Source organism: Ursus maritimus, unplaced genomic scaffold (assembly GCF_017311325.1).
Source record: "Ursus maritimus isolate PB19 unplaced genomic scaffold, ASM1731132v1 scaffold_28, whole genome shotgun sequence".
Lineage (NCBI taxonomy): Eukaryota > Metazoa > Chordata > Mammalia > Carnivora > Ursidae > Ursus > Ursus maritimus.
In genome coordinates, this window is record NW_024425341.1 from 27,615,214 (window position 1) to 27,640,418 (window position 25,205).

The following is a 25,205-nucleotide window of genomic DNA, read 5'->3' on the forward strand; positions in this document are numbered from 1 at the left end:
CATGGAAGAGCGTATCGTTGATGTTTTCTACATTTAATGTGGTTTCTGGCATCGGTCAGTATATCTTGAAATAACAAATCTCAGCATTTTTTTTCTAAATTACACGTGTGAAAACTAATTCCGATATCGCAGTCAGGACAATTTTCCTTCCACCTCTTTTATTAGATATTTATGTGATGAAAAACTATTAACTCTTTCGGTAATACCCTATTTACTGTATAAGATATTTTCATAAGTGCATGCTCTTAATACAGATTATCTCATTTACATCTATTTTGAGTGACTAGCATACTAGACATACTGGAAATGTTTAGTAGTTATACTGTTGCTTTTATCCCTATAAATTGTAGTAACGTCATCAAACCAATTACTTTTCAGTGCAAGCTACCCACAGTAGAGGAATGTATGCAGTTAGCAGAAACAGCCCATGCAGATGGTAATATATTTGAAACTGTGAAATATTACTTGTTAAGTCAGGAACCTGAAAAAGCCCTTCCTATTGGCATTGATTTCATCAAAGGTAAGTTTCTGGTTGTTAGTATAATCTAAAATCTACTCATTTATTTGATCTTTTCATTAATATCGATAAGCAAACTTAAAACCAAGCTCTGGCCATCCTAAATTTAAAAAGTAAAGAGACTGCTAATTGTATGGTATGGGCACTTGAGAGAGGGTAAATATGCAAATACTTGTGATCTAAAAAATAAGGAGGTAGATGGGATTGACCAGAGGAGAATTAATTACATAAGTTAAAAATTGGATGAACATGTTTTAATACTATTTCTTTTATTTTAATGTTTTTTTATTATATTATGTTAGTCACCATACAGTACATCCCTGGTTTCTGATGTAAAGTTCGATGATTCATTAGTTGCGTTAATACTATTTCTTAGAGAATCTCTTATTTGGTTTTATTTTGCCAGAAAATATCACTAGTTCAAATTGGACATTGGATGCCATTTATCCTGTTCTTGACCTGTTGAGTTATATTCGTACTGAAAAATTAGTCTTGCATACATGTACTAAGTGAGTATATAATATATAACTGAACCTATGTAATGTTTTAAAATGGCTATATTGTTTTTAGTGTTCAGATCACAAAATAAGATCATCCTGGACAGGTAGAGTCCCTTGTAGAAAAATTACATTTTTATTTGCTATTTTTTTTTTAAGATTATTTATTTATCTTAGAGGGAGGGGAGTGAGGAGGGGGAGAGGAAGAAGGAGAGAGAGAATCTCACACAGACTCCAGGCTGAGCTCAGAGCCCAACTTGGGGCTCAGTCTCATGACTCTTGAGATCATGACCTGAGCCGAAACCAAGAATTGGACCGTTAACCTATGAGCTACCCAGGTGCCCCTTTATTTGCTGTTCTTAAGAAAAAATACAGAGGTCAATTTGAAACAGAAATAATCTTAGTGGTCCTATTTACTAATACCTAGAGTGTGTATGTTTATATATGTGTTTGTACACACACACACACACACACACCCCTACCTGGCTCAAATAGGGCTAATTCAAAGCTTTGGGGTAGTCTTAGTTCTCAAGTCCTCTAGAAGCTAGTGGTCATATCTATTAAATAGCCACTGTGTGCAAAGCATACTAGGCTGGGGGAAAAAGTGAAGGTGCTAGAAAGTGAAAAACAGACACCATCCCTGCATTCAGATATCATTTCAGGACACTGTTGTCCATAGAATGAAAGTTCCCAGAGACTGTGTGTAGTTTGTAAGGGAGGCTTTGGGCTATTTTTGCTTTAATGGCGTGTGTGGAAAAGATGATGCCACAGCCTGGGAAACTTTGACAAGTTTCCCTAGCAAGAAATGGAGTGAGTATGCTCTGTCCTTTCCTAGAGCCTACACAGTATGCCAGGAATTCCTAAATTTGGCCTAATGAGGTACTTAGAGAAAAACTTACATGAAGAAACAGTCAAGGAATAGAGAAAAACAAGAAGGCAAGAGTTAAACATGATTTGTGGTATAACATGATGTGTGACTAGGCGTTAACTTATGAATAAAACATCTTCAAGTTTGGAATTTTTTTTTTTTAGGATTTTATTTATTTGACAGAAACAGCCAGCGAGAGAGGGAACACAAGCAGGGGGAGTGGGAGAGGAAGAAGCAGGCTCATAGCGGAGGAGCCTGATGTGGGGCTGGATCCCATAACGCTGGGATCACGCCCTGAGCCGAAGGCAGACGCTTAACGGCTGCGCCACCCAGGCGCCCCTGGAAAATTCTCTAAACATACTTTGCTGTAAATGTCACTCATCAAAATATAGAGACACAAGTACAGTAACTACATATGTGAGTAGCGTTCTAGACCTCAAGTTATGGAATTAAAAATAAATAAATATATTCTCTTTTAGGGCTCGAAATGAATTACTCATATTATGTGGTTATATTGGTGCATTATTGGCTATCAGAAGACAGTACCAAAGCATTGTTCCAGCACTTTATGAGTACACAAGGTAAAACTGATTCCTCTTCTGTTATGAAATGAGAGACATTCCTTTCACTAAGATAGTCTCCAGAAGGCACCAAATATATATTGTATGCATCTACTGATTCATTCAGCATGTACTTTATAATAAAGCAGCAGTAAACTATAGGAATTAGAGGTGAATTAGGGTGTATATACTAGAAATCCTGATTCTAGCTTAAACACATGGGGTTTCTTGGTCTTACGTCAAGACACTTGAGGTCGGCCTTCTAGGGCTGTTAGAGCTGTTTGTGGAGTCCATCCAGAACCCAAATTCTTCCCTTCTTTTGACGCTGCCCTCCTTGGCTTCCTTCCACTTGCTTGAGGAACCCATGGTGACAGGATCTGCATTCTAAGCAGGAAGCAGAGAAGGGTGACTAGGATAGGGACCCCAAAGCATGAGGCCATCCGACATAGGCAGAAGAGGCCCACTTGGGTTATATCCCTTCAGCCAGAACTGTTGAAAGAACCTTGTTTTTAGAAGAAGCAGAGAAACTGGGTATTTTAGCTTTCCGATCTCTAGAGTAGGAAAAGGCAAAGAGGATTTGTGAACAGCAGGTAACTCACTACTTTAGAGTCAGGCCTAACAGTCCCGCCAAACTCCTCCATTTTCTGTCAGCTTGCTGAACTTTAGCCATTGTGCTTCAGACTTGCTATAACCAAAAAGAACCCTCGCCAAGCATCGTTTCCAAGTTGACTAGTTTGCTACACGGCGGAGTAGCTAACTCCTAGAAATGCCGAGAGGCTGTGGGTACAGGCAGTTATTCTGTGTGCCCTTCACGCGGGGCAGACTTTCTGTAAGAAAGCTTCCTCTTGCCTCCTTTCTCTTCCCTGTCTCGCTAAAGGTCGTGTGTCGGTGCCGGGCTGCCACCTGGAGCAGACTAAGGCACAGTGGGAAGTGAGAGTGCCGGGAAACTCAAGGAAAAATCTATTTCTGTGCAGGCAGCAGACCCAAATTCAAAAGCAACTTTTAACAACATTAAAATATCTTATGGGAGCAATAGCATATACCACATGGAATGAAAATAGTATTTAATGAAATATGTTCCATTTATATAGAACTTGGATAATGAAAGTAAAGAGACAAAATGGTCCCTTGAAATAGTAACAGAAATAAAAGGAGGCTTTTATATGTAAGGCAGGGGAGCTTGGGAGAATATATCTAAGCGTGCTAGTTTAGCACAAGAAATTCAGAAGGCTCTAATTGGAAGGAACTTACTTCCCTGATTATGGTCTGTTGTCTTGTGCTCAAGCTGATGCCCTGGCCCCTTATACTGAGCCCCCGGGCCTTTTCTCTTTGGCCCTCTTCTCCCTCCCTTCCTCACCTTCTCAGCTCGCTCTCCAGGTCTCCCTCCACCCCTCTCTCCGCTCAGTTCTCTGTCCTTCGAAACCTCACCATTTCTGTGGCTCTAGCCCTCACCTCCGTGGCAGTTTTTATTTTCAGGCGTCGCTCCTGTGGCTCGCCAAACTCTGGCCTCAACTCCGTGTGCTCAACATGAAAATCCTCTTCCTCCCCAAGTCTGCTTCTTCTCCTGTGTTCTCTCTTTCTTTTGATTGTGTCACTGTGTTTCTGTTGCCCAGAATTACATGATCGGGGTCCTGCGTAAGTGTTTGCTCTGACGGCCATAGTTAGGGTCTGCATTAACTCCCCCTGCCATAGTCCTGCATCTCGTCACCTCATCTCTGCGTCTCTGTTCTTCTCCTGCTCCAACCCCTCCTCCTGCGGCATCCGCCTCCTGGAAGCACCACCCTTCCTCGGGACCCTCCAGGACTCCCCACTGGCCATCACAGAGCTTCCAGATCCTTAGTCTTACGTTAAAAGTCTGCAAAAATAGGATTCCGAGCATGTCTCCCACCGTAGCCTTCTCTGTTCTCCACTCCGGCCAAACCAAATTACTTGTGATCCCCGTACATATGGAAGCTTTCCCTGATAGTCTCTCAGTGTCCTCTCCACCTGTTTACCTTGGTTTTCTCCTCACTCTTTGACACTGCCTGATGTATACTAGATCATCAAACACTACTGGACAGATAAAGTCCTATCACGTGCAGATTTGTAGACAGGGAAGCCAGAGTGTTTAAGGAATTCATCTTGGAGCTAGATACATTGTCAATCAGAATTTTAAGTTCAGTAATTTGGGGTAAAAGAAAATGATAAGCTACTACTCGATTTGAGATAGTATTACTACAGTGTTAGACGTGTGTGTGTGTGTGTGTAGGGGGACATTTACGCTTTTTTCCTCACCAAGTGTTATCATGTCCCGGCAGAATGATGACGATTAGTGGGAGTAACCATAAAATGCACTTTAGGCTTACTTAACCCTTACTTCATCTCTAAGGTCTTATGTTCTATCTCCCAAACAGCTTTTACTTTAAAATTTCAGCTAACTAGTTCCTTAAAAAACACACTGACTTTGTAACCTGTTCTAGAAACTAGGACTAGTAATCCTTTATCTAAAGCTTCCTAATTAATACTAACTATATCTCTTTTCCGGTTTTCTTTACACAGATATGATGGATCACTGATGTCAGTGTTTTACTGCTTTTTCTCACACATCTCTGTCTTTAAAGAACTGAAGCAGCATTTCCATTCCTTTCCACTAGTTGACATTCTTCTGCTGCTGTTCTACCCACCTGCTTTCTTACTCCTCTAATACTCATTTTTAATTCAGATGTGCGTTGTACCGGGCAGCGGCCGTGTGCGACTCTTAGTCAACCTCACCTGGCTCGTCTGTCCACTCTCCAGAGTTCGCCTCTTCCTGCATTTGTTTATCTACTTTTTACTAGTTTTACCTTTCATTTTTTAAGTGTTTATTTAAATTCTAGTTAACACTCAGTGTAATATTAGTTTCAGGTGTACAGTATGGTGATTCAGCCCTTCCATCCATCACCCCGTGCTCATCACAAGTGCACTCCTTCATCCTCCTCTCCTCTTTAACCCATCCCCCCAACACCTCCTTTGCAGTTCATTCATTCATCTGCTCACTGAGACCATCATGCAACTGATGTTTATTGAGCGTCTTTGACTTCAGGGAACTTAAAGGCCAGATAGAAAAGTCAGCGCGCGCGTGTGCACACACAGACACACATTCATGTGTACACATATATTTTTGAAAAGTAGGTGTTAAATCTGAAATGGCAGTTATTTAAAGCTCATTTGCTTTCTTGATACCTTAGTCTTGGATGTCAGATGTTAATTTCTTTTTCACATGTTTCAGTCAGCTATTAAAACGGCGGGTGGTGTCAGTGCCTTTAAATATTGAGCACCTTTCTGAGGAATTGGATGCGTGGAGAGCTTGCACACCGTCCATCGGCCGGTGAGTGAAGATGATATGAAGATGGGACTGCGGAGCTATTACTTAATATTATAGACAAACTTGTTGAAAATGTGGACTGGCTCACTATCATTCCTAGTCAAATAATGCATCTCAGTTTGCTTAGCATGTGTTCAGTAATAATTTACAGTTCTGTTCTTTTCTGCCCTTTTAAAGTACTCTGTTTTACTATAAATTAAGTCTAAGATGCCATCATCTCCAAAGGGGGACTAAATAATCCTCAGGAACTGTTTCTGATTTAAACCTTAATAATTCTATGGTTCTACGAAAATGAAAATGTGGTATCTGTTGGAAATACAGATCACCGGAAGAGTCTGCATTTACACCCCCTTCGGATTCACAAAAAATGGTTTATGCAACTTTACTAAAGAGACTACAACAAGAACCACTCAGAGGAATTGTTGGACCAGATTACGTGACTGGATCAAATCTGCCCAGTCATTCTGATAGCCACATCTCTTGTCTTACGGGATTAAAAATCCAGGTACAGCCTAATGTAAGGCATAAATTGTTCATTTCCATTGCTTCCACTTGTTTCATTATTCTAAAAACTGTGGTCTTAAAATAAGCATAATCTGAATAAAAGTAGGTACCTTAGAAAGGACTGATGCCTAGTGGGAAAATATTGCCCTTAATGCTCTATAGTTTGTATAAATGGTCTCTCTGTCTCCTTAAAATAAATTCAGAGACGGTCTGAATTGATGAAAGCAATTCATCTAATAGGTATACTTAGTAAAAAATGTTTAAAAATATATGTAGATCAGATCCTTAGGGAAATTAAATATGGGACACCAAGCAACAGTCAACACAAATTATCATATCGCAATAGATTAAAATTAACTTTATAGTCTCCGTTTGTAGTTTATAAACACAAAGAAATTAAGCACTGACATATATATATTATTGATTACATGTTCTTACATTGACTTACTGAGTTGTTCAGCGATTACAAATTATTGGGATCGATCATGAGGAATGGTCCCTAGCGTACAGTCAGAAGTAATGATGGGGAATGATACCCCCCAGTGCTCCATTTCCGGGGAAAGTGGAGACACCTTCGTGGTCGCAGAGCCAGGCCGGGTGGAGTTGTCCACGTGGAGCACACCGAGCTGAGTCCACATACACGGCAGACGGAAGCTCCAGTCCGGACTGAAAAAACACCACTTCGCAGAAAATTGTTCATATTTCACAGAGTTAATTCTTCTACTTCTAAAGGAATGTGACTAATTACATTTCTAATACTGATATGCCAGCCCAATGGGGACAGCTGTTTTTGGGGATAACCACTTAAATTAAATAGCTTGCTGCGTACATAAACCCTATCCATAGCTTGACCTGACACGATCAACTAATTACGTCTTCAGAATATGCTAACATAGTCCAAAAACCAGGTCGGACGCTTAGTTGTGTGCGTGCTTTCTTTAACCACTTATGTTCAGAGATAAAAAATCAAAGCAGTAAAGTCAATAACTTATAATTTAAGAGCAAAAAACATCATGCAGTTTGTAGACTGTGTCTTCAGGGCTGCTCGTGGCCCTCCCTGTGCCATTCCTAGTCCCTGCTTCATATTCCTAGCGCACCTTCCTGTTTCTCTTCTCTTCAGGTTCTTTTTCTCCATTCCATCTGCAGTAGCCAAATGACCCAGCAGATATGCTGCCTCACCTCTCTGCACCCAAACCTACAATAGGAAAGCACCTACTAATTATCCGCTAGGACTAATGTAAATGGGGTGCTTCCCTCCCAGCATCTTTCTCTTTCAACAGAAAATTAATGCTCTGGTTTTAACTGTGAAATGTCAAGTATCTTTAAGTAGAAAGTAGTCCACTTCATATGATGGGTTTTCCAATGTCTAGACATGATTTAATAACAACAATCTGTATCATTTGAAATCGTGATCAAAAATGTGGTAACTTTAGAAGATAATTAAGAATATTAGTTTTTAGTCCATTTCGTGTTTTTGAAATCATGCTTTTCTTTCTGAGAGCTGGGAGAAATAGATTAAAAGGTTTTTTTGCATTTGGTTCTTCAGAACCACCCTTGGTACACAGAGTACCTGATAGAACTGAACCATAAATACGCTAGTACATCATGATTTTAAATTATGTATACCATACACAGCAATATAGTTTTCATCTTCTGGGGAGCAGTTTCAGAGCTTCTGGCTTAAATAATTTCCCAAGTTGTATTGATGTAGGCTATATGAGTAAAGTAGTAAAGCGTATTTAAGTCTAGGCTAGGCATACATGCCTTTATAAAATGCTAACTTTGTATTAATTAATGGATTAGCAATACCTTTGTCATTGGTACCACTACTGTATTCAAAGAATTCAGATTATAAAACCAAATTCTATTTTGAAAGACATGGGGGCATAATGTTAAGATATTTAAAATTTTTTCTGTGTTTGGGAACAGTTCAAAAAAATCTGATTTTTTTCACATTTATTGTCTGAATACTGCCAGTGTTTTTATTATTATTATTATTGTTATTATTATTATTATTATTATTAAAGGGATTGTGTTTCTGGAAGTTACAAGCATGTTGCAAATGTATAATCCCATCTTCTCTTTCCTCAACTCTGTGTACAGGGCCCTGTATTTTTCCTTGAAGATGGGAAATCCACTATCTCGTTGAATGACGCATTGATGTGGGCAAAGGTGAACCCATTCTCACCTTTAGGGACTGGAATACGACTCAACCCATTTTGACAAAGTTTTTCTCCTTGTTTAATTGTTTTTTTTTAAAGACCTTTTGTGGGTTAGTGTTCCCTTAGCCTTTGTTGTCCAAGAGCCAAAGGTTAAGGGGAGCGGGGGAGGTGGGGAATAAGAGTTGACTTTATAAATTAACTTCAAAAAATAAAACATTTATATAATTTCAAGGAAAAATAGATGTGTCCTTTATAAAATACAACAGCCATATTTGGGAGAAAGATAATATTTAAATTATAAAAGACTGAAAAATCCAAAAGAGCATATATAAGTTTCACAAAGGTACCAAAATATTGTATTGTTGAAACATATAAAATAATGCGACACCTACAATAGTGCTTGGCAGAGTAAGTACCTAATGACTAGTGGAACAAGTGTCTTGAGGTATCAGAATATAAGGTATTGTGACTGGTCTTCAAGTTAACAAACACCCATACTGTCCTCTATAAAAGATATAGTAAACCAGTAGTTTCAGTTCATATTTAATAAAAGTTTCCAGCTATGCATTTGGTATGTATCAATAAATGGACACACGGTCAAAATACTTCTGAGTTTTATTTTTTCTTAAAGAAAGCACTATCAAGTTTTTTAACTGAAATTAAATGTCCAATTATAAAGAAATAGGTTTTATAAGCATAAAAAAATTGAGGAGTAAAAAACACAAATACAGTTAAATTTGTATAAGAATTTACATTTGATGATAATTGACTATTTTAAAAGATATTTGGTATGTATGGATATTAGTTTTGATTACCATTTAATACTTAGAGTAAATTTTAATCAACTTATATTCACTCGATAACATAATTTATTTGATAAAATTAGCTTAAAATAAATTTCTGTAGGTACATGTTGATATTTGGGGCATATTATAAATTCAAGTTTTTTAAATATTAATTAGAAGAGTAAAACTATTTAAAAAAAAAAAAAAGCCTGAGGCATGACTGCACGTATTTCAGTCGTACTAGAATTCTGACTTTGAAGTCTTAGAAATTAATGCATTACGGGGAAGAACAGAACTTTGATAGTCAAGCTGTTTTACAGAATTTATAATACAGATGTTTTTGGCTAAAGAGTGAGTTCATATAATTAGAATAATTGTGGTTTTTATTATCTTTCAGCTTACTGCATTTAAAATAATTTTAAAATTTTCTTGAACAAGCTTCTTAAAACTTAAAAGTTCTAACTCCTTAAGAAGACATTACAGGCCTAAATTCTATTTTATAAAAAAAATTACTAAATATTATAGAAGAGAATATATGTGACACATCAATAGTGTCAAGTATTTTTTTAATCCTTAGTGATATGCATAACTCAATTTTTAGATGAGGCAGATTTTTAATTAGCATATATGTAGTGAAATCTTTTCACTTAAAAATAGCAGTTGAAATCCTGTTATAATTCTCTTTATTTTGTTTTAAAATAGATTAAGAAGCCTGTCTTTTGTGCTGTAACTACTTTAAAAGATCCAGAGTTTAAGTTATACATATATAAACGATTGTTTCCTTCTTCTTCATTTTAAACGAATGCAGAAAAATGATACTTTATGTATAAACTATGAAAAAATGATGTAACTCTTCAGCATATGGAGACAATAGAGGAGTAACTCAATTTGTGTCTAAAATCTAAATTGGATTGATTCAAATATAATTCTGTTACTCTGACTTCTACAGTGTTTTATACCTTTTTATTATAACTATTAATTCTTCATAGAACTATGTCATCTGACCATGTCAGTCTGCATCTATTGTGCCTTGATATGAAAAACAAAGTGATTTTTTAAATTTATAAAAGGCTTTCCATTGTTAGATTTCATATGCATGAAAACCCAAAAAAATATGAACTTATTTTACTACTAGAAGATGTTTATATTACTGATAATGTGTGCAAGTTATTTTCCAAGTTTAAATATGCTTTTATGAAAGAAGTCTCATTAGACAATGGTTTTAATAGCATTGGAAAAATATTTTGCCTATAAAAATTACCAGGTGGTTAACAAAATTGCAACATCAAAATGAGTTATATCTTGTGAAAATATGATTTTTATGTCAATCAAAATTTATATATATTTGTTATACATATTTCTATGAGATCATCCAGAGGTGTTCAGGAACATGGTTGCATTAAAACAATGACTTGTATTTTGTTGTCCTTATAAAAGGAAAGTTGATACTTTTTCAGTCTTAAGTTAAAAGGCATTTTGAATATAGTAAAAGCCTCACCAATTGTTTGTAAAATTCAGGGTTTCTTATTTAGTATAGCAGTCATACAGAAGATATCTTCCTCGTCAACTCTTAATAAGTGTTTATTGTTCCATATCTTTGAAACATTTATTCCTCAATAATTGATAAAAGTACTTTTATGCTAAATTTAAATACCACAGGACTGTGCTTAATATGGCATGCAGTTATCTAGATTTTTATGTATATATGTATGAATGTATTTCAGGTCCCCTAAATTTCAATAAATACTGCATTAAAACCAGATACGACAGAGTTAACTGCTAAGATGAGCATTAGTATTGTCCCCAAAACCACCCCTGAGAGAACACTGTTTCTCCATAAATGCTGGGTCTGAGTCATCAGAGGTGCGAAGGGCTGAGCCGTCCAATGGGTTATTACCTTACTTGGAAACCCAGAAAAATCACTTTTGACTGTTCAAGGGGATGATTGTCTACCTGTGAGAAACACTGACGACAATAAACCCTAAAATTACTATAAAGGGGAAAAGCTTCACTGATGGATACAAACAGCTATTACAGAGGCTTCCATTCCGTGATAAGCATTCTGCCAATTGGTTGAAAACTCCCCTAGGGGAGCTGCTGTAGCTCTTAGAAAAGCTCCTTGCTTCCTTCTGCCAGAGATCCTTTGTGAAGCAAATGGTCTCCCTAAGACACACCTGTAGTGTTGGCCTCTCTTAATACAACTCATCTTCAGGAAGCTCTTGAAGTTGCTACTTTGACTATGCCTGCTACCTTCATTTACTTACTGTGGAATGAAACTTGTGAGACTAGTTCACATTTTCCACAGCTCTCCATAGGCCATAGTCTTGGGAACTTACCACAGTCAGGCCACGGGTGATTAGCTTTTTCAGGAGATTGAACATACAGTAAAGAGAAGAAGAATGAAACTTTTTATATGACTGTTTACCCAAATCTAATCCTTCTCTCTGGATCTTTTCCCCGGCCAAGGTTCAGAAGACTTGTTTCCATAACCCTTTCCTAAGGAACTGTATTTTATGGGTTGAAAATTATTCTCATAATTTTCTATTTTAGATTTGTCCCATTAGACTGCAAGGTTCACAAAAAAACCTATAGATGGTTGAAATATGCATTTAAACTATACCCTTTACCTCAGATAAAACTAGATTCTAAACAGACCCAAGAAGTAATCCTATTTCATCAGGGCTCTCTTTACTTTCCTTTACTAAATATTACCTGCCAAAAATGTGAAATTAAGCTTGGAAGTCTCTGGAGAGAGAAATTCTAATAAAGCCAAGCCTTCAAAAATGCAGAGCCACTGACAGTGTTTAGCTGGAAATTGACAAGCACGTCATGGGATTCGGCTTTTTTAATACTCCTCTCGGAAGTCTCAAATGCGACTGTTAATGAGATAGCATAAAGACATGAATAATTCCAGTTGAAGAAGAATTTCCAAATGTGAATGTAAAATTATAAGAATGTATGAAGGATAATTAATCTTTCAAGATATCAACTTGCTTTGGTTTCCCACCAATGAAATTATGGGGAGTGGCAGCAACCAGGAAAAAATGTTTAATTGAACTTGAATGGTTTGCTAAACACCAGAATCAAATTCCAAGTGAAGCACAACTTTCCTTTCCCACAACTCAGTATCAACAGGAGGGCCACCTATTTTTTTAAAAATGTTTCAAGTCAGGCTATTTATGGGGGCGGATAGGGTTCTCTATGGGCCAATGTATAATAATCATCATTCAGAATAAATTTTTTTATGAATGCATGTGATGTGTGACTATATATCAGGCAAAGTAGTAGCTCTTTTCATTTCTAATGAGCAAAGTGTATTACAAAGTAGATTCACCGTTCCTACAGGATTTATGAGAAATAACTTTTACTTGTCATAGTGAGTTATGTTTATACCTTTAAAATGATTCTTGCTCGTTCTGTGTTATTTGACTTTGTATTTTTAACAGTAACTGGCACAGGTGTTTAATAAATGGTTGAGCTGAATTGAAAGAGCATGCTCTTCAGCCCAATTATGGGTGAGACACCACTTTAATCTACTTATATATCCAAGACTAGGTAATTCTATCCTCTTAGTACGGCAAGAGATGGTGGCATCATTTCTTCAAAGCCATTAGACAGGTGCTTTTCAAGCTTACTTTTCCTTGTTTCTGATAGATTTCATAGCAGATTCAAAAGAATGTTTTCCAGCTTGCTTCACACAGATTTCTTAAGTGGAGTGCCACCAGTACCTGTATTTCCTGAAATATTTAAATAAACAGCATTAAAATCAGTTTGTGACTATTAAATATTTGCACAACGATCCGTGTTTCCAATACATCAAACATGTAGAATAATTGGCAACAGGCTGAGCACAGGTTCACCCAAATGCCTGGGAAAGAGAGTATTTGAAGCTTGCGTTACAGTAGCCATAAATAAAAAATCTGACTGTCACCCACTTCCAAAAGTTATTAGCGCCTAAAATATCCAGGACTTCTTTTGGTGTATCTGATACCAAATACGACTCAATTACTCTTAGGTATTGCTTCAGAAAGCTGCTAAGGCAACAGAGCCATGATTTTCACAGTGCTGAGATTTGGCAAATACACAGAAATCATAGTTGAGTTTCTGGAACTCTGCACTGAAGCATCCAAGCTGTCCAGACTCTTCAGTTCTCTCAGTTTGAATGTGAGGAGCCAGTGACAGCTAAGAAATCTGTTACCCACCCCCCCACCCCGGCCCAGTAGTTCGCTAGATGCTAGGTTTAGGTAAACAAATGGAGGAATTTAAGTGTTAAAGAAAAAAAAAAAGGGTAATGAACTATCAAACAATTTTCACCACCCTATCAGACAATTAGAAGCTTTTCAGATGAATGGCCTTGTGGTTTCGGTGTCATTATGTGCAGTGCAATCTTAGATGGTAAAATAGGGCCCAGTTCCTGTGGTCTAGCTCTGCCTTCTTCCATTAACTTCAAATTATGTTAGCTGACCTGAACTTATCACTCTGCTCTTTTATTAGAAACAACTGAAAAGGGAGGGGGGGTGGGGGGAATGGGGCAGCCAGGCGATGGGTATTAAGGAGGGCATGTGATGTGATGAGCACTGGGTGTTAAACACGCAACTAATGAATCGTTGAGCACTACACCAAAAACTAATGATGTACTTTATATTGGTTAATTGAATTTAAATAAAAAAAGAAACAACTGAAATGGAATCCCTTGAACGAATTTGGGAAGAAAATAAAATTTAGCAAAACGGCTCTCGTCCATACGATTATCAAAGTCCACTGCATTCATTCCGTTCTGCCTAGGTTAGGAGAATCCAAGTATCTGGAATAGGCCTGAGAGACGTAAAAAGATAAAAGCATGTTTCTTCCCATCCTGATCTGCCCTGAAAACCCCCATACCCCATCATCCACTTTAAGAAGAATAGAAAAAGACCACCAAAGTGAGAGGGACTCATAAAAGAGAGCATCGAGAGAATAAAATGGGGAAGAAGTTATTTATAGCCACTCATACATGATTAAAATTGTAAAAGCAAGAATCCACTCTACTTGGGAGTTCTGATCCTAAATAATGATAGCATTATTTTTCTAAAAACTCCTATGTGACCTTGAAATTTTTCTGAAAAGAACAGAAATGAGGAAAGCTCTTTAGCAATTCAAGTACCAGTAGGCATCATGTTCTCAAATATGGACACTTTGCATCTGTTTCTCACACTGGAAGGAAGCCCTGCTGCGACTCATTCGTCCTTCTGCCTTTTCATTGCAGGTCCCAAAGCAAGTGGTCATGTGCTTTCCCGTCCTCAGTCAGGTCCAAGTAGCCGTAAGGGGAAAGAGGCAAGCAAATGAACCAAGAGAGAACCATGCAGGCCCCCCGCGCCTTCCCCCACTCAGCCTGCTGGAGTTTTCACTGCAGGCATCGCTACAGGAAGGAGGTTGAGACAGGTTGAAGGAGAGGATGGGTGCCCAGAATCTGAAGGTGAAACTATGGATACATTTTTTTAAATAGAAATATCAGTGGTACTCATTTCTCTTGGGTTCTGTCATGCTGAGTCGTGTATGTGATGAGTTAATGAGATGTTCATGGACTGGCCTAATGTCTAGATATTAAGAAGTGCACTCTGAGAAACGGGTAGTTCGAGCAGGTCGTTAGCAAAACAAAACTCAATGACAGTGATGTGTGATCAAATAGAGTTTGGAAAACACTTGATTCTGTACCTCTGGTCTTTTATATTTACCATGCATATAGCATATTAAAGGCTCTGTGAAATCCTAAGTTTAAACGAAGGAATCTGTTGACATTGCTTTTCCAGACCTTATGTAAACAAAGACTTTTTTTTTCTCCCATAAAATCCCTTAACACGTTAGAAAACATGCCCTGTAGCAGAGGTCCTCAAATATTTCCCATCAAAGGCCCAACAGTCAATATTTTAGGCTTTGTATTTGGTTTGTCAGATAAAATATGGACACTCAGGTAATTTGAATTTCAGATAAACAATGAATAATTTTTAATTAAAGTATGTCCTCAACATGTCCCCAAAACTATTAGCAGTATTGGTTATGTCTGTTTTTATTCTCTAAATCTAGAACCCCGCTTTGTGGGCCATGACTGGCCGTGACTCAGCCCTGCTGTTGTGCGAAAGCCACCACAGACAAGCCATAAAGTTTCCATGGCAGGGTTCCAACACAGCTTTATTTACAACAGGGAAATTTGAATTTCATATATTGTTCATGTGTCAAGAAATAGCATTTTTCTTTTGATATATTTTTTCTGACATATAAGAATGTGAAAGCCATCCTTAACTTGCAGGCTATGTAAAAACAGGCGGGGGGACTGACTTTGGCTTGTGGCTGTAGTTTGCCATGGTACAAATGCTTTCTGAACTACCATGATTTAGACAAGTGGCTTCTTGTGATACAACCAACTGGGAAATTTAGGCCAACAAGTATCCAGCACTGCCTTGGGATGGATTCATCACCCACTGCTAGAGAACTGAGTTTTGAGCTCTGCTGATGAGCCCACCTGTTTCAGACTCACCTACTTCAAGAGAAATCATAGCAGAAATGGTCCCTTTCATCGGCGAAGGGGGGACAGTGCAGGGCCCTGGCTTGTGATGTGACTTGTACTTAGCAGACCACAGGGCCCCTCCATCTATCAAAAGCATATCAGTCTACCAACCTAAGGCACAGCTGTAGACTGAAGGCCTAGACCAATGTTTGAACTGTTTTTTAAAATTCAAAGGAAAAAAGTAGAAACATTCATTTAACAGGTAAAAAGTTAAAAATAACACAACAATAAAAAAAAACTCACGTGAAACAGGAGCAACGCCTTTCCTTGAAATCATGGCATCATATTTGCGCCCAGAGACTTGGGGAGGAAGATGATCGAGAGTAAGTTCTCCCACTGTTGGTTTGACCTCAAACCATTCTATAAAATATGAGTACAAGAACTCTTGTTTAAAAATTCTCTGTGACCATTGCCGAAATAAGACACCACAATTTACAAACTAGGCAAATTCTTTAGACCTCTCTTTAATCATAGTCCTAACCTCGAGTGCTGTGGATAGGGAGGTTATTAACCCTCTCCCCACATTGTTCACACCTCTGATGCACAAAATAGTTGCTTTAAAAAGTTACTTTAAAGACAACATCTTTATGTTCCTATTAGTTTTTTAATAAGTTTTAATTTAATAGTAGTATGTATACAGAAAAGTGGACTAAGTGTGTGTTTACAGCCTGATGAATTTTTGGAATGAATACACCTGGGGTGTATTATTAGTATCCCCAAGTCCCCTGCTTATCTCTCACATACAGTACCCTAAAGAGAAAACACTGTATTGACTTCTGTCATAACGGGTTAGATGATTTTTTTTATATTTCATGTAGTTTTTATATTTCATATAAACAAAATCTACAGGATATATTTCATTTTTCAAACATGTTTACTCTATAAAAATAGTGACTTAAAATTATTTCCATGTTTCCAATATTTCTCATTAAATCTATAAACTATCACACTTGGGCACTAATTTCCCTGTGCTTCTAAAGATCACTTACCCCTCCTCTGCAGCTCTCAGCCTTCACTGAGGCTTAAAGAAGAGTTTAAGGTAATTTCTACTCATCAGTCAGACCCTGTTAATGCTCTATACAGCTCTGGTCAGTAACATTCTCAGAACTATAATTATCACAGTTAATTACTTTAAGCTTAAAATCAGTAGTCTCAAAAATCAAGATTGGTGAGAATAGAATACTGTTCAAGAATCTGAAGGGTTGAGGTGGCCCATGGTTAAAGAGAAATTGTGGTCAAAGGAAGACAAGAGAGATAGAGGTTAGCTTTGCACAAAGATGGACTTTCAAATAAAAGATTAAATAGTTGTGTTTTGTTCTAGAAATCCCAACTAGAGCCAATGAGAAGCAGAAATGGTGAGATCAACTAAATGTAAGCGAATGTTAGGTATAAAAAATAATTGTATCTGATTTGTGGTATTAAAAAAATAACTTGACAGAACTAAAATGCTGAAGAGTGGTGGGGGCTGGCCAGGAGTCGTCAGTGTCATAGTGTTTTCGGGTCCTTATAGTTGGAGAAAGAAAGTAAAGACATTAATTTTACATTAGGATAAATATGCATGTTAAAATTTCTAGGGTAGCACTACAAAGAGTAGAAATTTTGAATTTTCCAAATTAGTATGGGTTGGGGGGGATGTCTTTAAAAAAATTCAATGAGAAAGAAAAGATAGGTGAGACAAAAACAAGAAACAGAAAAAAAAATAAAGACCACAAAATAATATGATAGACATGAATGCAAATACAACAGTAGGCAGTACTGCTGAATTCATAACAATTAAAATCACAGTGAATGAAATAAGAAAGGTCCATGCAACAGGATACTTTAAAGAAGAATTGCAGGAACTGCTTTACCAAGTATCAGCACTTACTGTAAAGCAATAGTAACTAAGACAGTGTGGGTGTTGAAGTTGTACACAGGTAGACAAAATCAGCTAGACCCCGGAAACAGGGCCATATATATATAAAGAAACTGGAAACATTTGAGACATGAGGGTATCACAAATCAGTGAGAAAAGAACAGATTGTTCAAGAAATCATCTGGGACAGTTGGTTCTCCATTTCAGTTGCAGACAAATTAAGATCTTAAAAGAGACTAACCCCTTACCAGACCTATGCTTTGCAAACATTTTTTTTTTCCATTTTATAAGTTCCCTTTTCACTCTTATTTCCTTTTTTACTTATTTATGAAGCCTTTTAGTTTGATACAATCCCATATGTTTGTTTTTGCTTTGGTTGCCTGTGCTTTTGATATCATTTCCAAAAAATCATTGTCAATGCCAGTGTCAAGAAACTTTTTTCCTATATTCTCTTCTAGTAGTTTTATGGTCTCTTAAACATAGGACCAGTTCTGGTCTTATGTGGGGGTGTGAGATAAGGGTCCAATCTCATTATTCTGCAAGTGGGTATCCAATTTTCTCAACATGATTTATTGAGGAGACTATCTTTTCCCCATCGTGTGTTCTTGGCATCCTTATTGAAGATCAGGTGTCAGTAAATGCATGGATTTATTTCTGGACTTGCTATTTTGTTTCATTGGCCTATATGTCTGTTTTTATGCCAGTGCCTTACTGTTTTAATTACCATAGCTTTGTATTATAGTTTTCAATCAGGAAGTGTGATGACTCCAGCTTTGTTCTTCTTTCTCAGGTTTGCTTTGGCTTTTTGGATTCTTTTGTGGTTCCATATGAATTCAGGATTGCTTTTCCTATTTCTGTAAAGACTACCATTGAAATTTTGCAAGCTTGCATTGAATCTATAGATCAATTGGGTAGTATAGACATTTTAACAATATTAATTCTTCTAATCCATGAACATGGGATGTCTTTCCATTTTTCTGTCTTTTATTTCCTTCATCAATGTTTTATAATTTACAATGTGTAAAGGAGTAATATCAAAAACATATAAGGAACTCATACAACTCAATAGCAAACAAAACAAACAACCCAACTAAAAACGGGGCAAAGGACCTGAGTAAACATTACTCAAAATAAGAAATACTGGAGCGCCTGCTTGGCTTGGTTGGTGGAGTGTGTGACTCTTGATCTTGGGGTTGTGAGTTTGAGCCCCATGTTGGGTTAGATATTACTTAAAAATAAAATCTTTTTAAAAATCAGATATACAAATGGTCAACAGGTATATAAACAGGTACTCAACATCACTAATCATGATCAGTAATCATGGAAATGCAATCAAAACCACAAAAATATATCATCATATACCTGTTAGAATCGCTATTATCAAAAAAGACAAAATATAAAAAGTATTGGTGAGAATGTGGAAGAAAAGATAACCCTTATAGACTGTTGGTGAAATGTAAATTGGTATGGCCATTATGGAAAACAGTATGGAGACTCAAAATTAAAAATAAAACTACCGTATGATCCAGCAATACCACTTCTGGGTATATCTCCAAAGGAAATGAAATCAGCATTTCAGAGACGTATCTGCACCCCAATATTCATTGCAGCATTATTCACAATAGCCAAAGATATGGAAATATCCAAAATGCATGAATGTATAAAGAAAATGTGATATGTATGTGTATACACACACACACACACACACACACACACACACACACAAAATGGAATACTAATCAGCCTTTACACTAAGTGAAATAAGCCAGACATGGAAAAACAAATACTGCATGATCTCACTTCTAGGTGGACTCTAAGATAGAGTAGGATGGTAATATCTAGGGACTAGCGGGAAGGGGATATGGGCAGCTGCTGATCAAACGTATGCAAGATGGATAAATTCTGCAGGTCTAATATATAGCATGGTGATGACAGTCAATAGTGTATCATGTACTTGAAATTTGCTAAGAGGGTTGATCTTAAGCATACTCACCACACCAAGCAAATAAGGAAAAAAAGAAAAAAGAAGGAAAGAAAGAAACAAAGAAACAAAGAAAATGGCAATCATGTGAGGAGATAGATATGTCTGATTGCAGTGATCATTATACAATGTATATGTACATCAAAACATCAAGTTGTCCACCTTAAATATATATAATTTCTATATGTCTCCTGAGGCAAGGGAAATAAAAACAAGAATAAACTATTGGGACCACATCAAAATAAAAAGATTCTGCACAGTGAAGGAACCAATCAACAACACTAAAAGGAAACCTATGGAATGGGAGAAGATATTTGCAAATGGCCCAATAAAGGGTTAATACCCCAAAAATATAAAGAAGTTATACAACTCAACACCCCAAAAAACAATCCAATTTAAAAATAGGCAGAAGACGTGAACAGACATTTCTCCAAAGAAGACATCCAGATGGCCAACAGACACATGAGAAGATGCTCAACATCGCTCATCAGCAGGGAGATGCAAATCAAAACTACAATGAACTATCACTTCACACCTGTCAGAATGGCTAAAATCAACAAGACAAGAAACAAGTGCTGGCGAGCATGTGGAGAAAAAGGCACCCTCATGCACTGTTGGTGAACGCAAACTGGTGCAGCCACTGTGGAAAACAGTGGGGAGATTCCTTAAAAACAGAACTGCCCTACAATCCAGTAATCATGCTATTGGGTATTTACCCAAAGAGTACAAAAAACTAATTCAAAGGAATTAATGTACCCCTATGTTTATTGCAGCATTATTTACTATAGCTGAACTACAGAAGCAGCCCAAGCGTCCATTGATAAATGAATAAAGGAGGTGTGGTATATATATATGCAATGGAGTTTTACTCAGCCATGAAAAAGAATGAAATCTTGCCATTTGCAACAACATAAATGGGGCTAGAGAGTACAATGCTAAGCAAAGTAAATCAGAGAAAGACAAATACCATATGATTTTGCTCATATGTGGAATTTAAGAAACAAATGAGCAAAGGAAAAAAAAAGAGCAACAAACCAAGAAACAGACTCTTAACTCTAGAGAACAAACTGCTGGTTGCCAGAGGGGGAGGTGGGTGGGGATTGGGTGAAACAGGTGATGGGGATGAAGGGGGACACTTGTCATGATGAGCACTGGGCACTGGATGGAAGTGTTGAATGACTCTATCGTACACCTGAAACTAATATCACACTGTATGCTAACTTTACTGGAATTGAAAGTCAAAAAGTAATAAAAGTGAAAGGCTAAGCTTCAGTAAATTTAAATATAGGAGAATTTTTTATAACTCCATGATGCCAACAGTATTAACTGTGAAGTTTGTGTTTGTTTTTCATTTCTGCCATAACAAATTACCATAAGTTTGGTGACTTATGAACAACAGCCATTTTTATCTCACAGTTCAGAAGTCTGAGGGCTGCTTTTTAGAGTCTCACTGGGCTGAAATGAAGGTGTTGGCCGGGCGGCATTCCTTCTGGAAGCCCTGGGGATGAATCCTCTCCCATGCTCATTCATGTTATTGGCAGAATTTGGTTCCTTGCACTTCTAGGTCCAAAGTCCCTATCTGGTTGCTGGCTGTCCCCGAGGGTTGTTCTTTGCTCTTTGAGCCCCACCTTCTTGTCCTCTCCAAGTGCCCCTGCAGCAATAGCAGGTTGAGGCCCTCTCACACTTCGGGTCATTCCTACTTCCGCTTCTGCTGCATTGCTCTGACTCCACTTGGAGAAAGACCTCTGCTTTTAAGTGCTCATGTGATTGGACTGGACTCGCCTGAATAACCCAGCATTAACTCCCTAGTTCAAGGTCAGCAACTTCTGCAAAGCCTCTTTTGCCATGTAATGCCACATATTCACAGGTTCCAGGGACTTGGGCATGAACAACATGGGGGCCCCATTCTGCCTACTACAAAGATGGATAAAATCTCAATTAAGAAATATATATGAATGAAATTAAGAAGAACATAAATTATATGCATGAACTATTTTTTTTTTTTTTACATCAAGGAAATTATAAACAAAGGCAGCAGGACAGTGGTCACTCTCAGAGGGAACTATGGAGAATGCAATTAGAAAGACACCAGCAGAATGTAATGGTATTGGTAATGTGGCACTTCATAGGCCATAAGAGATACAGAAATGCTTATTCATTGTCTTCTTTAAATTGCACATACACGTTATATGCATGCATGTATGACAAAAATCACAGCAAAATTTTAATGTTTAAAAGCATACAAAAGAATTTGAATATACAATTCCACAACAGGAGTAATAACCTCAATTCTTTCTCTCCTCCCAAACTCATGAGTGGAACCAGAAATGAGAGCAAATCAAGGAAGAGAAACAAAAAATGATAGGCAATGGGAAATGAACAGTAACAGACGATAAAATCCAATTTATCCAATTCACAGTTAGGGGGAAGTGACAGTTACTGCTCTCCTTTCCTTCCAGGGACTAGAGAGAAAATGGCTCTTCAGAACATTGGGGTTCAAAAGAGAGAAATCCTAATGACTATAACTACCTTATTCCTTATTGGTTTGGATGCCATGGTCACGATGAAGTCACTAAGTGTCTGGAGTCAAGGACTATAAAATTCCAGGGCAGGAGCGGTATTAGAAAAGTAAAACAAAACAAAACAAATAGAGAAAGTTCACTTACTTGCCATCTGTTGGGACACTGATGGCAAATGCTTTGGATGATTTCAGAATTATTTCAGTGATACTTCTGGAAGGTTGCCAAGGGTTGCCCAATCTGCCTTACCTTACCTAATCTACAGACGGAAGCTACTACAGAAAGGGTAACACTGACCATACGCTAGAGAGCGTCTAGAGTGAATCAGGGTAGTCCACGCTTTCCCTAAAGTACTCATATCCTGATGAAGTCTTAAATATTCCCATCCTCTTTAGTAACTTCAGAAAAATATTAGTGAATGTGTTCACATAAAATTTTGTGGGAAATAAGTTCACATATCATCTCAAAAGTATTAATACACTAAGTTAAGATATGCTTACATTAGAAAAATTATTGCATAAAGCACTCCAATGATAATAAATCATTCCACTGCTAGCATAAGAGAACTATTTTCCCTTTAAGCCAGTGACAGAAAAAGCAGAAAGGGGACAGACAATGGCCAGCTTTTCTGTCATCTGTACTCAAGTATAGCCTCATTAAGTTGGGAAGAACTCGATGGACTATTTCCAAGGAAAACTTACTTGGATTCAATTTTCTGCTTAATTTTCTTTGCAACATTTGTAAAAGTAAGAGGAACTCTACTTTAAGTTCATTGCTGAGCATGTTAGGATTGCTTATTATTTCTGATAACCTGATGTTATCTTTAATCGACTTTGAAGCCGTAGACCGAGGAACCAGGGGCAAACGCATCTGGTAACTGTAGTCTGTGAAATTCACGAGGTCGTCCTGGATACTTTTAATTCTGGAAATAAAAAATAAAATACTATTGACAAGCCACATTTTAGTAATGAGACTGATATTATCAAATTTTCATCTTAAATTATATCGCTGGAAAAATTCCAAATGACTTACTCTCGATGTGTTAACAAGGTATAAACCTCTTGGATCAGGATTTCAGGTACTCCAGCTTTGCAATGAATTGTTCCATGGATTAGCTCTTTAGGTAATTTAAATTTTTTTCTTGCCAGGAACTTTAATAGTAGAAAGAAAGTATTTTCACTGTAAGAAATTCTATACAAATCTCCAACTACTATGTATTCACTTTAATCTCCCTTTTCTCTCTCAACTATTTTTTTGTGTTTAACATATTAATTATTAAAAGAAATTATTCTTCAGCAAGAAAACCAATTATTCTGTCCCACTCCAATTTGAAATGAGTATGATCAAGTTTCATAAGTGACTCGGGGCAAACTTTAATAACATTCTTTTCAGTACAGGGAAATGAGCGGCCAACTCAGAAGCACAGCCACACACACACATATGTGTAGATATCCAAGAGGTCAGGAGTACACCTTTAAAAACACAAAATTCTTAACAAGGTGGCAATGACTGCTAATTTACCTGCTCCAACTGTGCCCAGTTATCCAACTTGACTTTCAAAGAAGTTCCATTTTCAAAGGATGACAATTTAAGGTCCCAGGGGTAATATATAGTGAATATTTCTGCAATCAGGAAACCATTTGAAAAATCCCTGATCCATACATAGATAGCATTAAGGAAATGAAATAAAATGTGGTTACTTTTACAGTTGGTAATATTTTAGAATCAATTGACACCGATTGACTATTCCGTAATTGACAGCAAATAACTTTTAAAATTAGTTTTGTTGGATCATTGCTCTGAGGAAGATTTGCTATGGAATAGAATTTTGATAAGATTAGATACACACCAAAGGCTTTGGGGGGGGGTGTGCGTGTTTATGAACCCATACTATTAGTTTGTATTGAATGTGCATTTTAACAAGATCCTTAGGTGATTCCTTATGTACATTGAAAATTTCAGGCACGTGTTTATTAAGAAATATTTAAATTAGTAAACCAGAGTCCTTGACTGCAAAAAATGTCATCGTCTTCATATTTATTGAAGTTAGTTGGCATTTCCAGAGCAGATATTAACTGCCTGTTAGGTTCGGGGTGGCTGCAGTTCAGCAGCAGCTTTTTTCAATCCCTGGGATTGAAATCTTAAAAACTAGATGCCATCCGGAGCGCAAACTGATCCCCAGGAGTATTAATTGATGTCCAGTGTCTCCAAAGAGCCTTGACTGTTTTAATGTGTTTGTAGTCACCAAGGCATTCTATATTACCTTAAGTCTAAAATATAATGATGGATTGATTGGATAAATGTATGAATGCTTCCTCGTGAATTTTGCAGGCCCGCTCCCTCAGAGGAGAAGGTGTGTTTGTGTGTGTGCTGAGCGGGCGGGAGTCTGGCTCTGAAACCTAGACTGGGCGGAGTAGGGTAGCTGAGTGGGGTGGCCCCTGCGCCATAGCGGGGCAGGAGGGGCAACGGGGTGGTCCGCGGGTCCCCAGGATGCTCAGGCCCAGGCGCCCGTCTAGGCGGCTGCTCGCTCCTGCACCTGTTGACGTTCCTGGGGAAGAAGGTGAGATCCAGGCCCTGAAGCCAGCGCAGAACCGACCGAGACAGGCGGGAGCTCTTCGGTGGATGCGGATAGACCAGACACTTCTTAGGCTTCCCTCGGATGGGAGCTGCTGGCTGGGGCGAAAATGACGGTGACGTGGGTAGGGCTGCCGCCGGCTGTCTCAAAAACCCTCCTCCCAGGCCGGCGGCAGCCATGTCGCTTTCTGGGTTTCTATGGCAGCACCAGCGGTGGGGCGGGGCCTGTGGGGGCGGAGCCTCAGGGGGGCCGTAGGGACCTCGTAGGCGGGGCGGAGCCTTGGCGCGGCCGGGCGGGGCCTGTGGGTGGGCGGGGCTTCAGTGGGGGTTAGAGGGCACTGGGCCTCCAGATCCCCCAGTTTGGGGAGCTGGGACTTGGGGTTGGGACACACGATCCCTGCCCTCATTGGGTGGACGCTTTCAAATCTTAGTTGTAGTTAGCCTCACTTCTAACCAGTTTAGAGCTTCCCGCCAAACCTCTTGGCCTTTATAAATT

At 38.0% G+C, this 25,205-nt stretch overlaps 2 protein-coding genes across 2 annotated transcripts in view; one reads left to right on the top strand and one right to left on the bottom strand.

Moving 5' to 3' along the window:
• WDR17 (WD repeat domain 17) overlaps positions 1–9,096 on the top strand; it is an 81,047-nt gene extending 71,951 nt beyond the window's left edge. Inside the window, exons 24-29 of the mRNA XM_008708869.2 lie at positions 379–520; positions 924–1,026; positions 2,362–2,463; positions 5,690–5,788; positions 6,107–6,290; positions 8,393–9,096. Of these exons, the coding sequence (XP_008707091.1) occupies positions 379–520; positions 924–1,026; positions 2,362–2,463; positions 5,690–5,788; positions 6,107–6,290; positions 8,393–8,512 (750 nt within the window). The 3' untranslated portion in view covers positions 8,513–9,096. The remainder of the gene's footprint in view (positions 1–378; positions 521–923; positions 1,027–2,361; positions 2,464–5,689; positions 5,789–6,106; positions 6,291–8,392) is intronic.
• Positions 9,097–12,114: 3,018 nt separating this feature from the next.
• On the bottom strand, positions 12,115–24,889 carry SPATA4 (spermatogenesis associated 4). The gene is made up of 6 exons (XM_040643406.1): positions 24,672–24,889; positions 23,657–23,786; positions 23,168–23,286; positions 22,837–23,057; positions 16,024–16,140; positions 12,115–12,941 (listed from the first exon to the last, which is right to left on the bottom strand). The coding sequence occupies exons 1-6, from the start codon at positions 24,887–24,889 to the stop codon at positions 12,868–12,870; spliced, it is 879 nt and encodes a 292-aa protein (XP_040499340.1). The 3' UTR covers positions 12,115–12,867.
• Between the last annotated feature and the right edge of the window lie 316 nt (positions 24,890–25,205).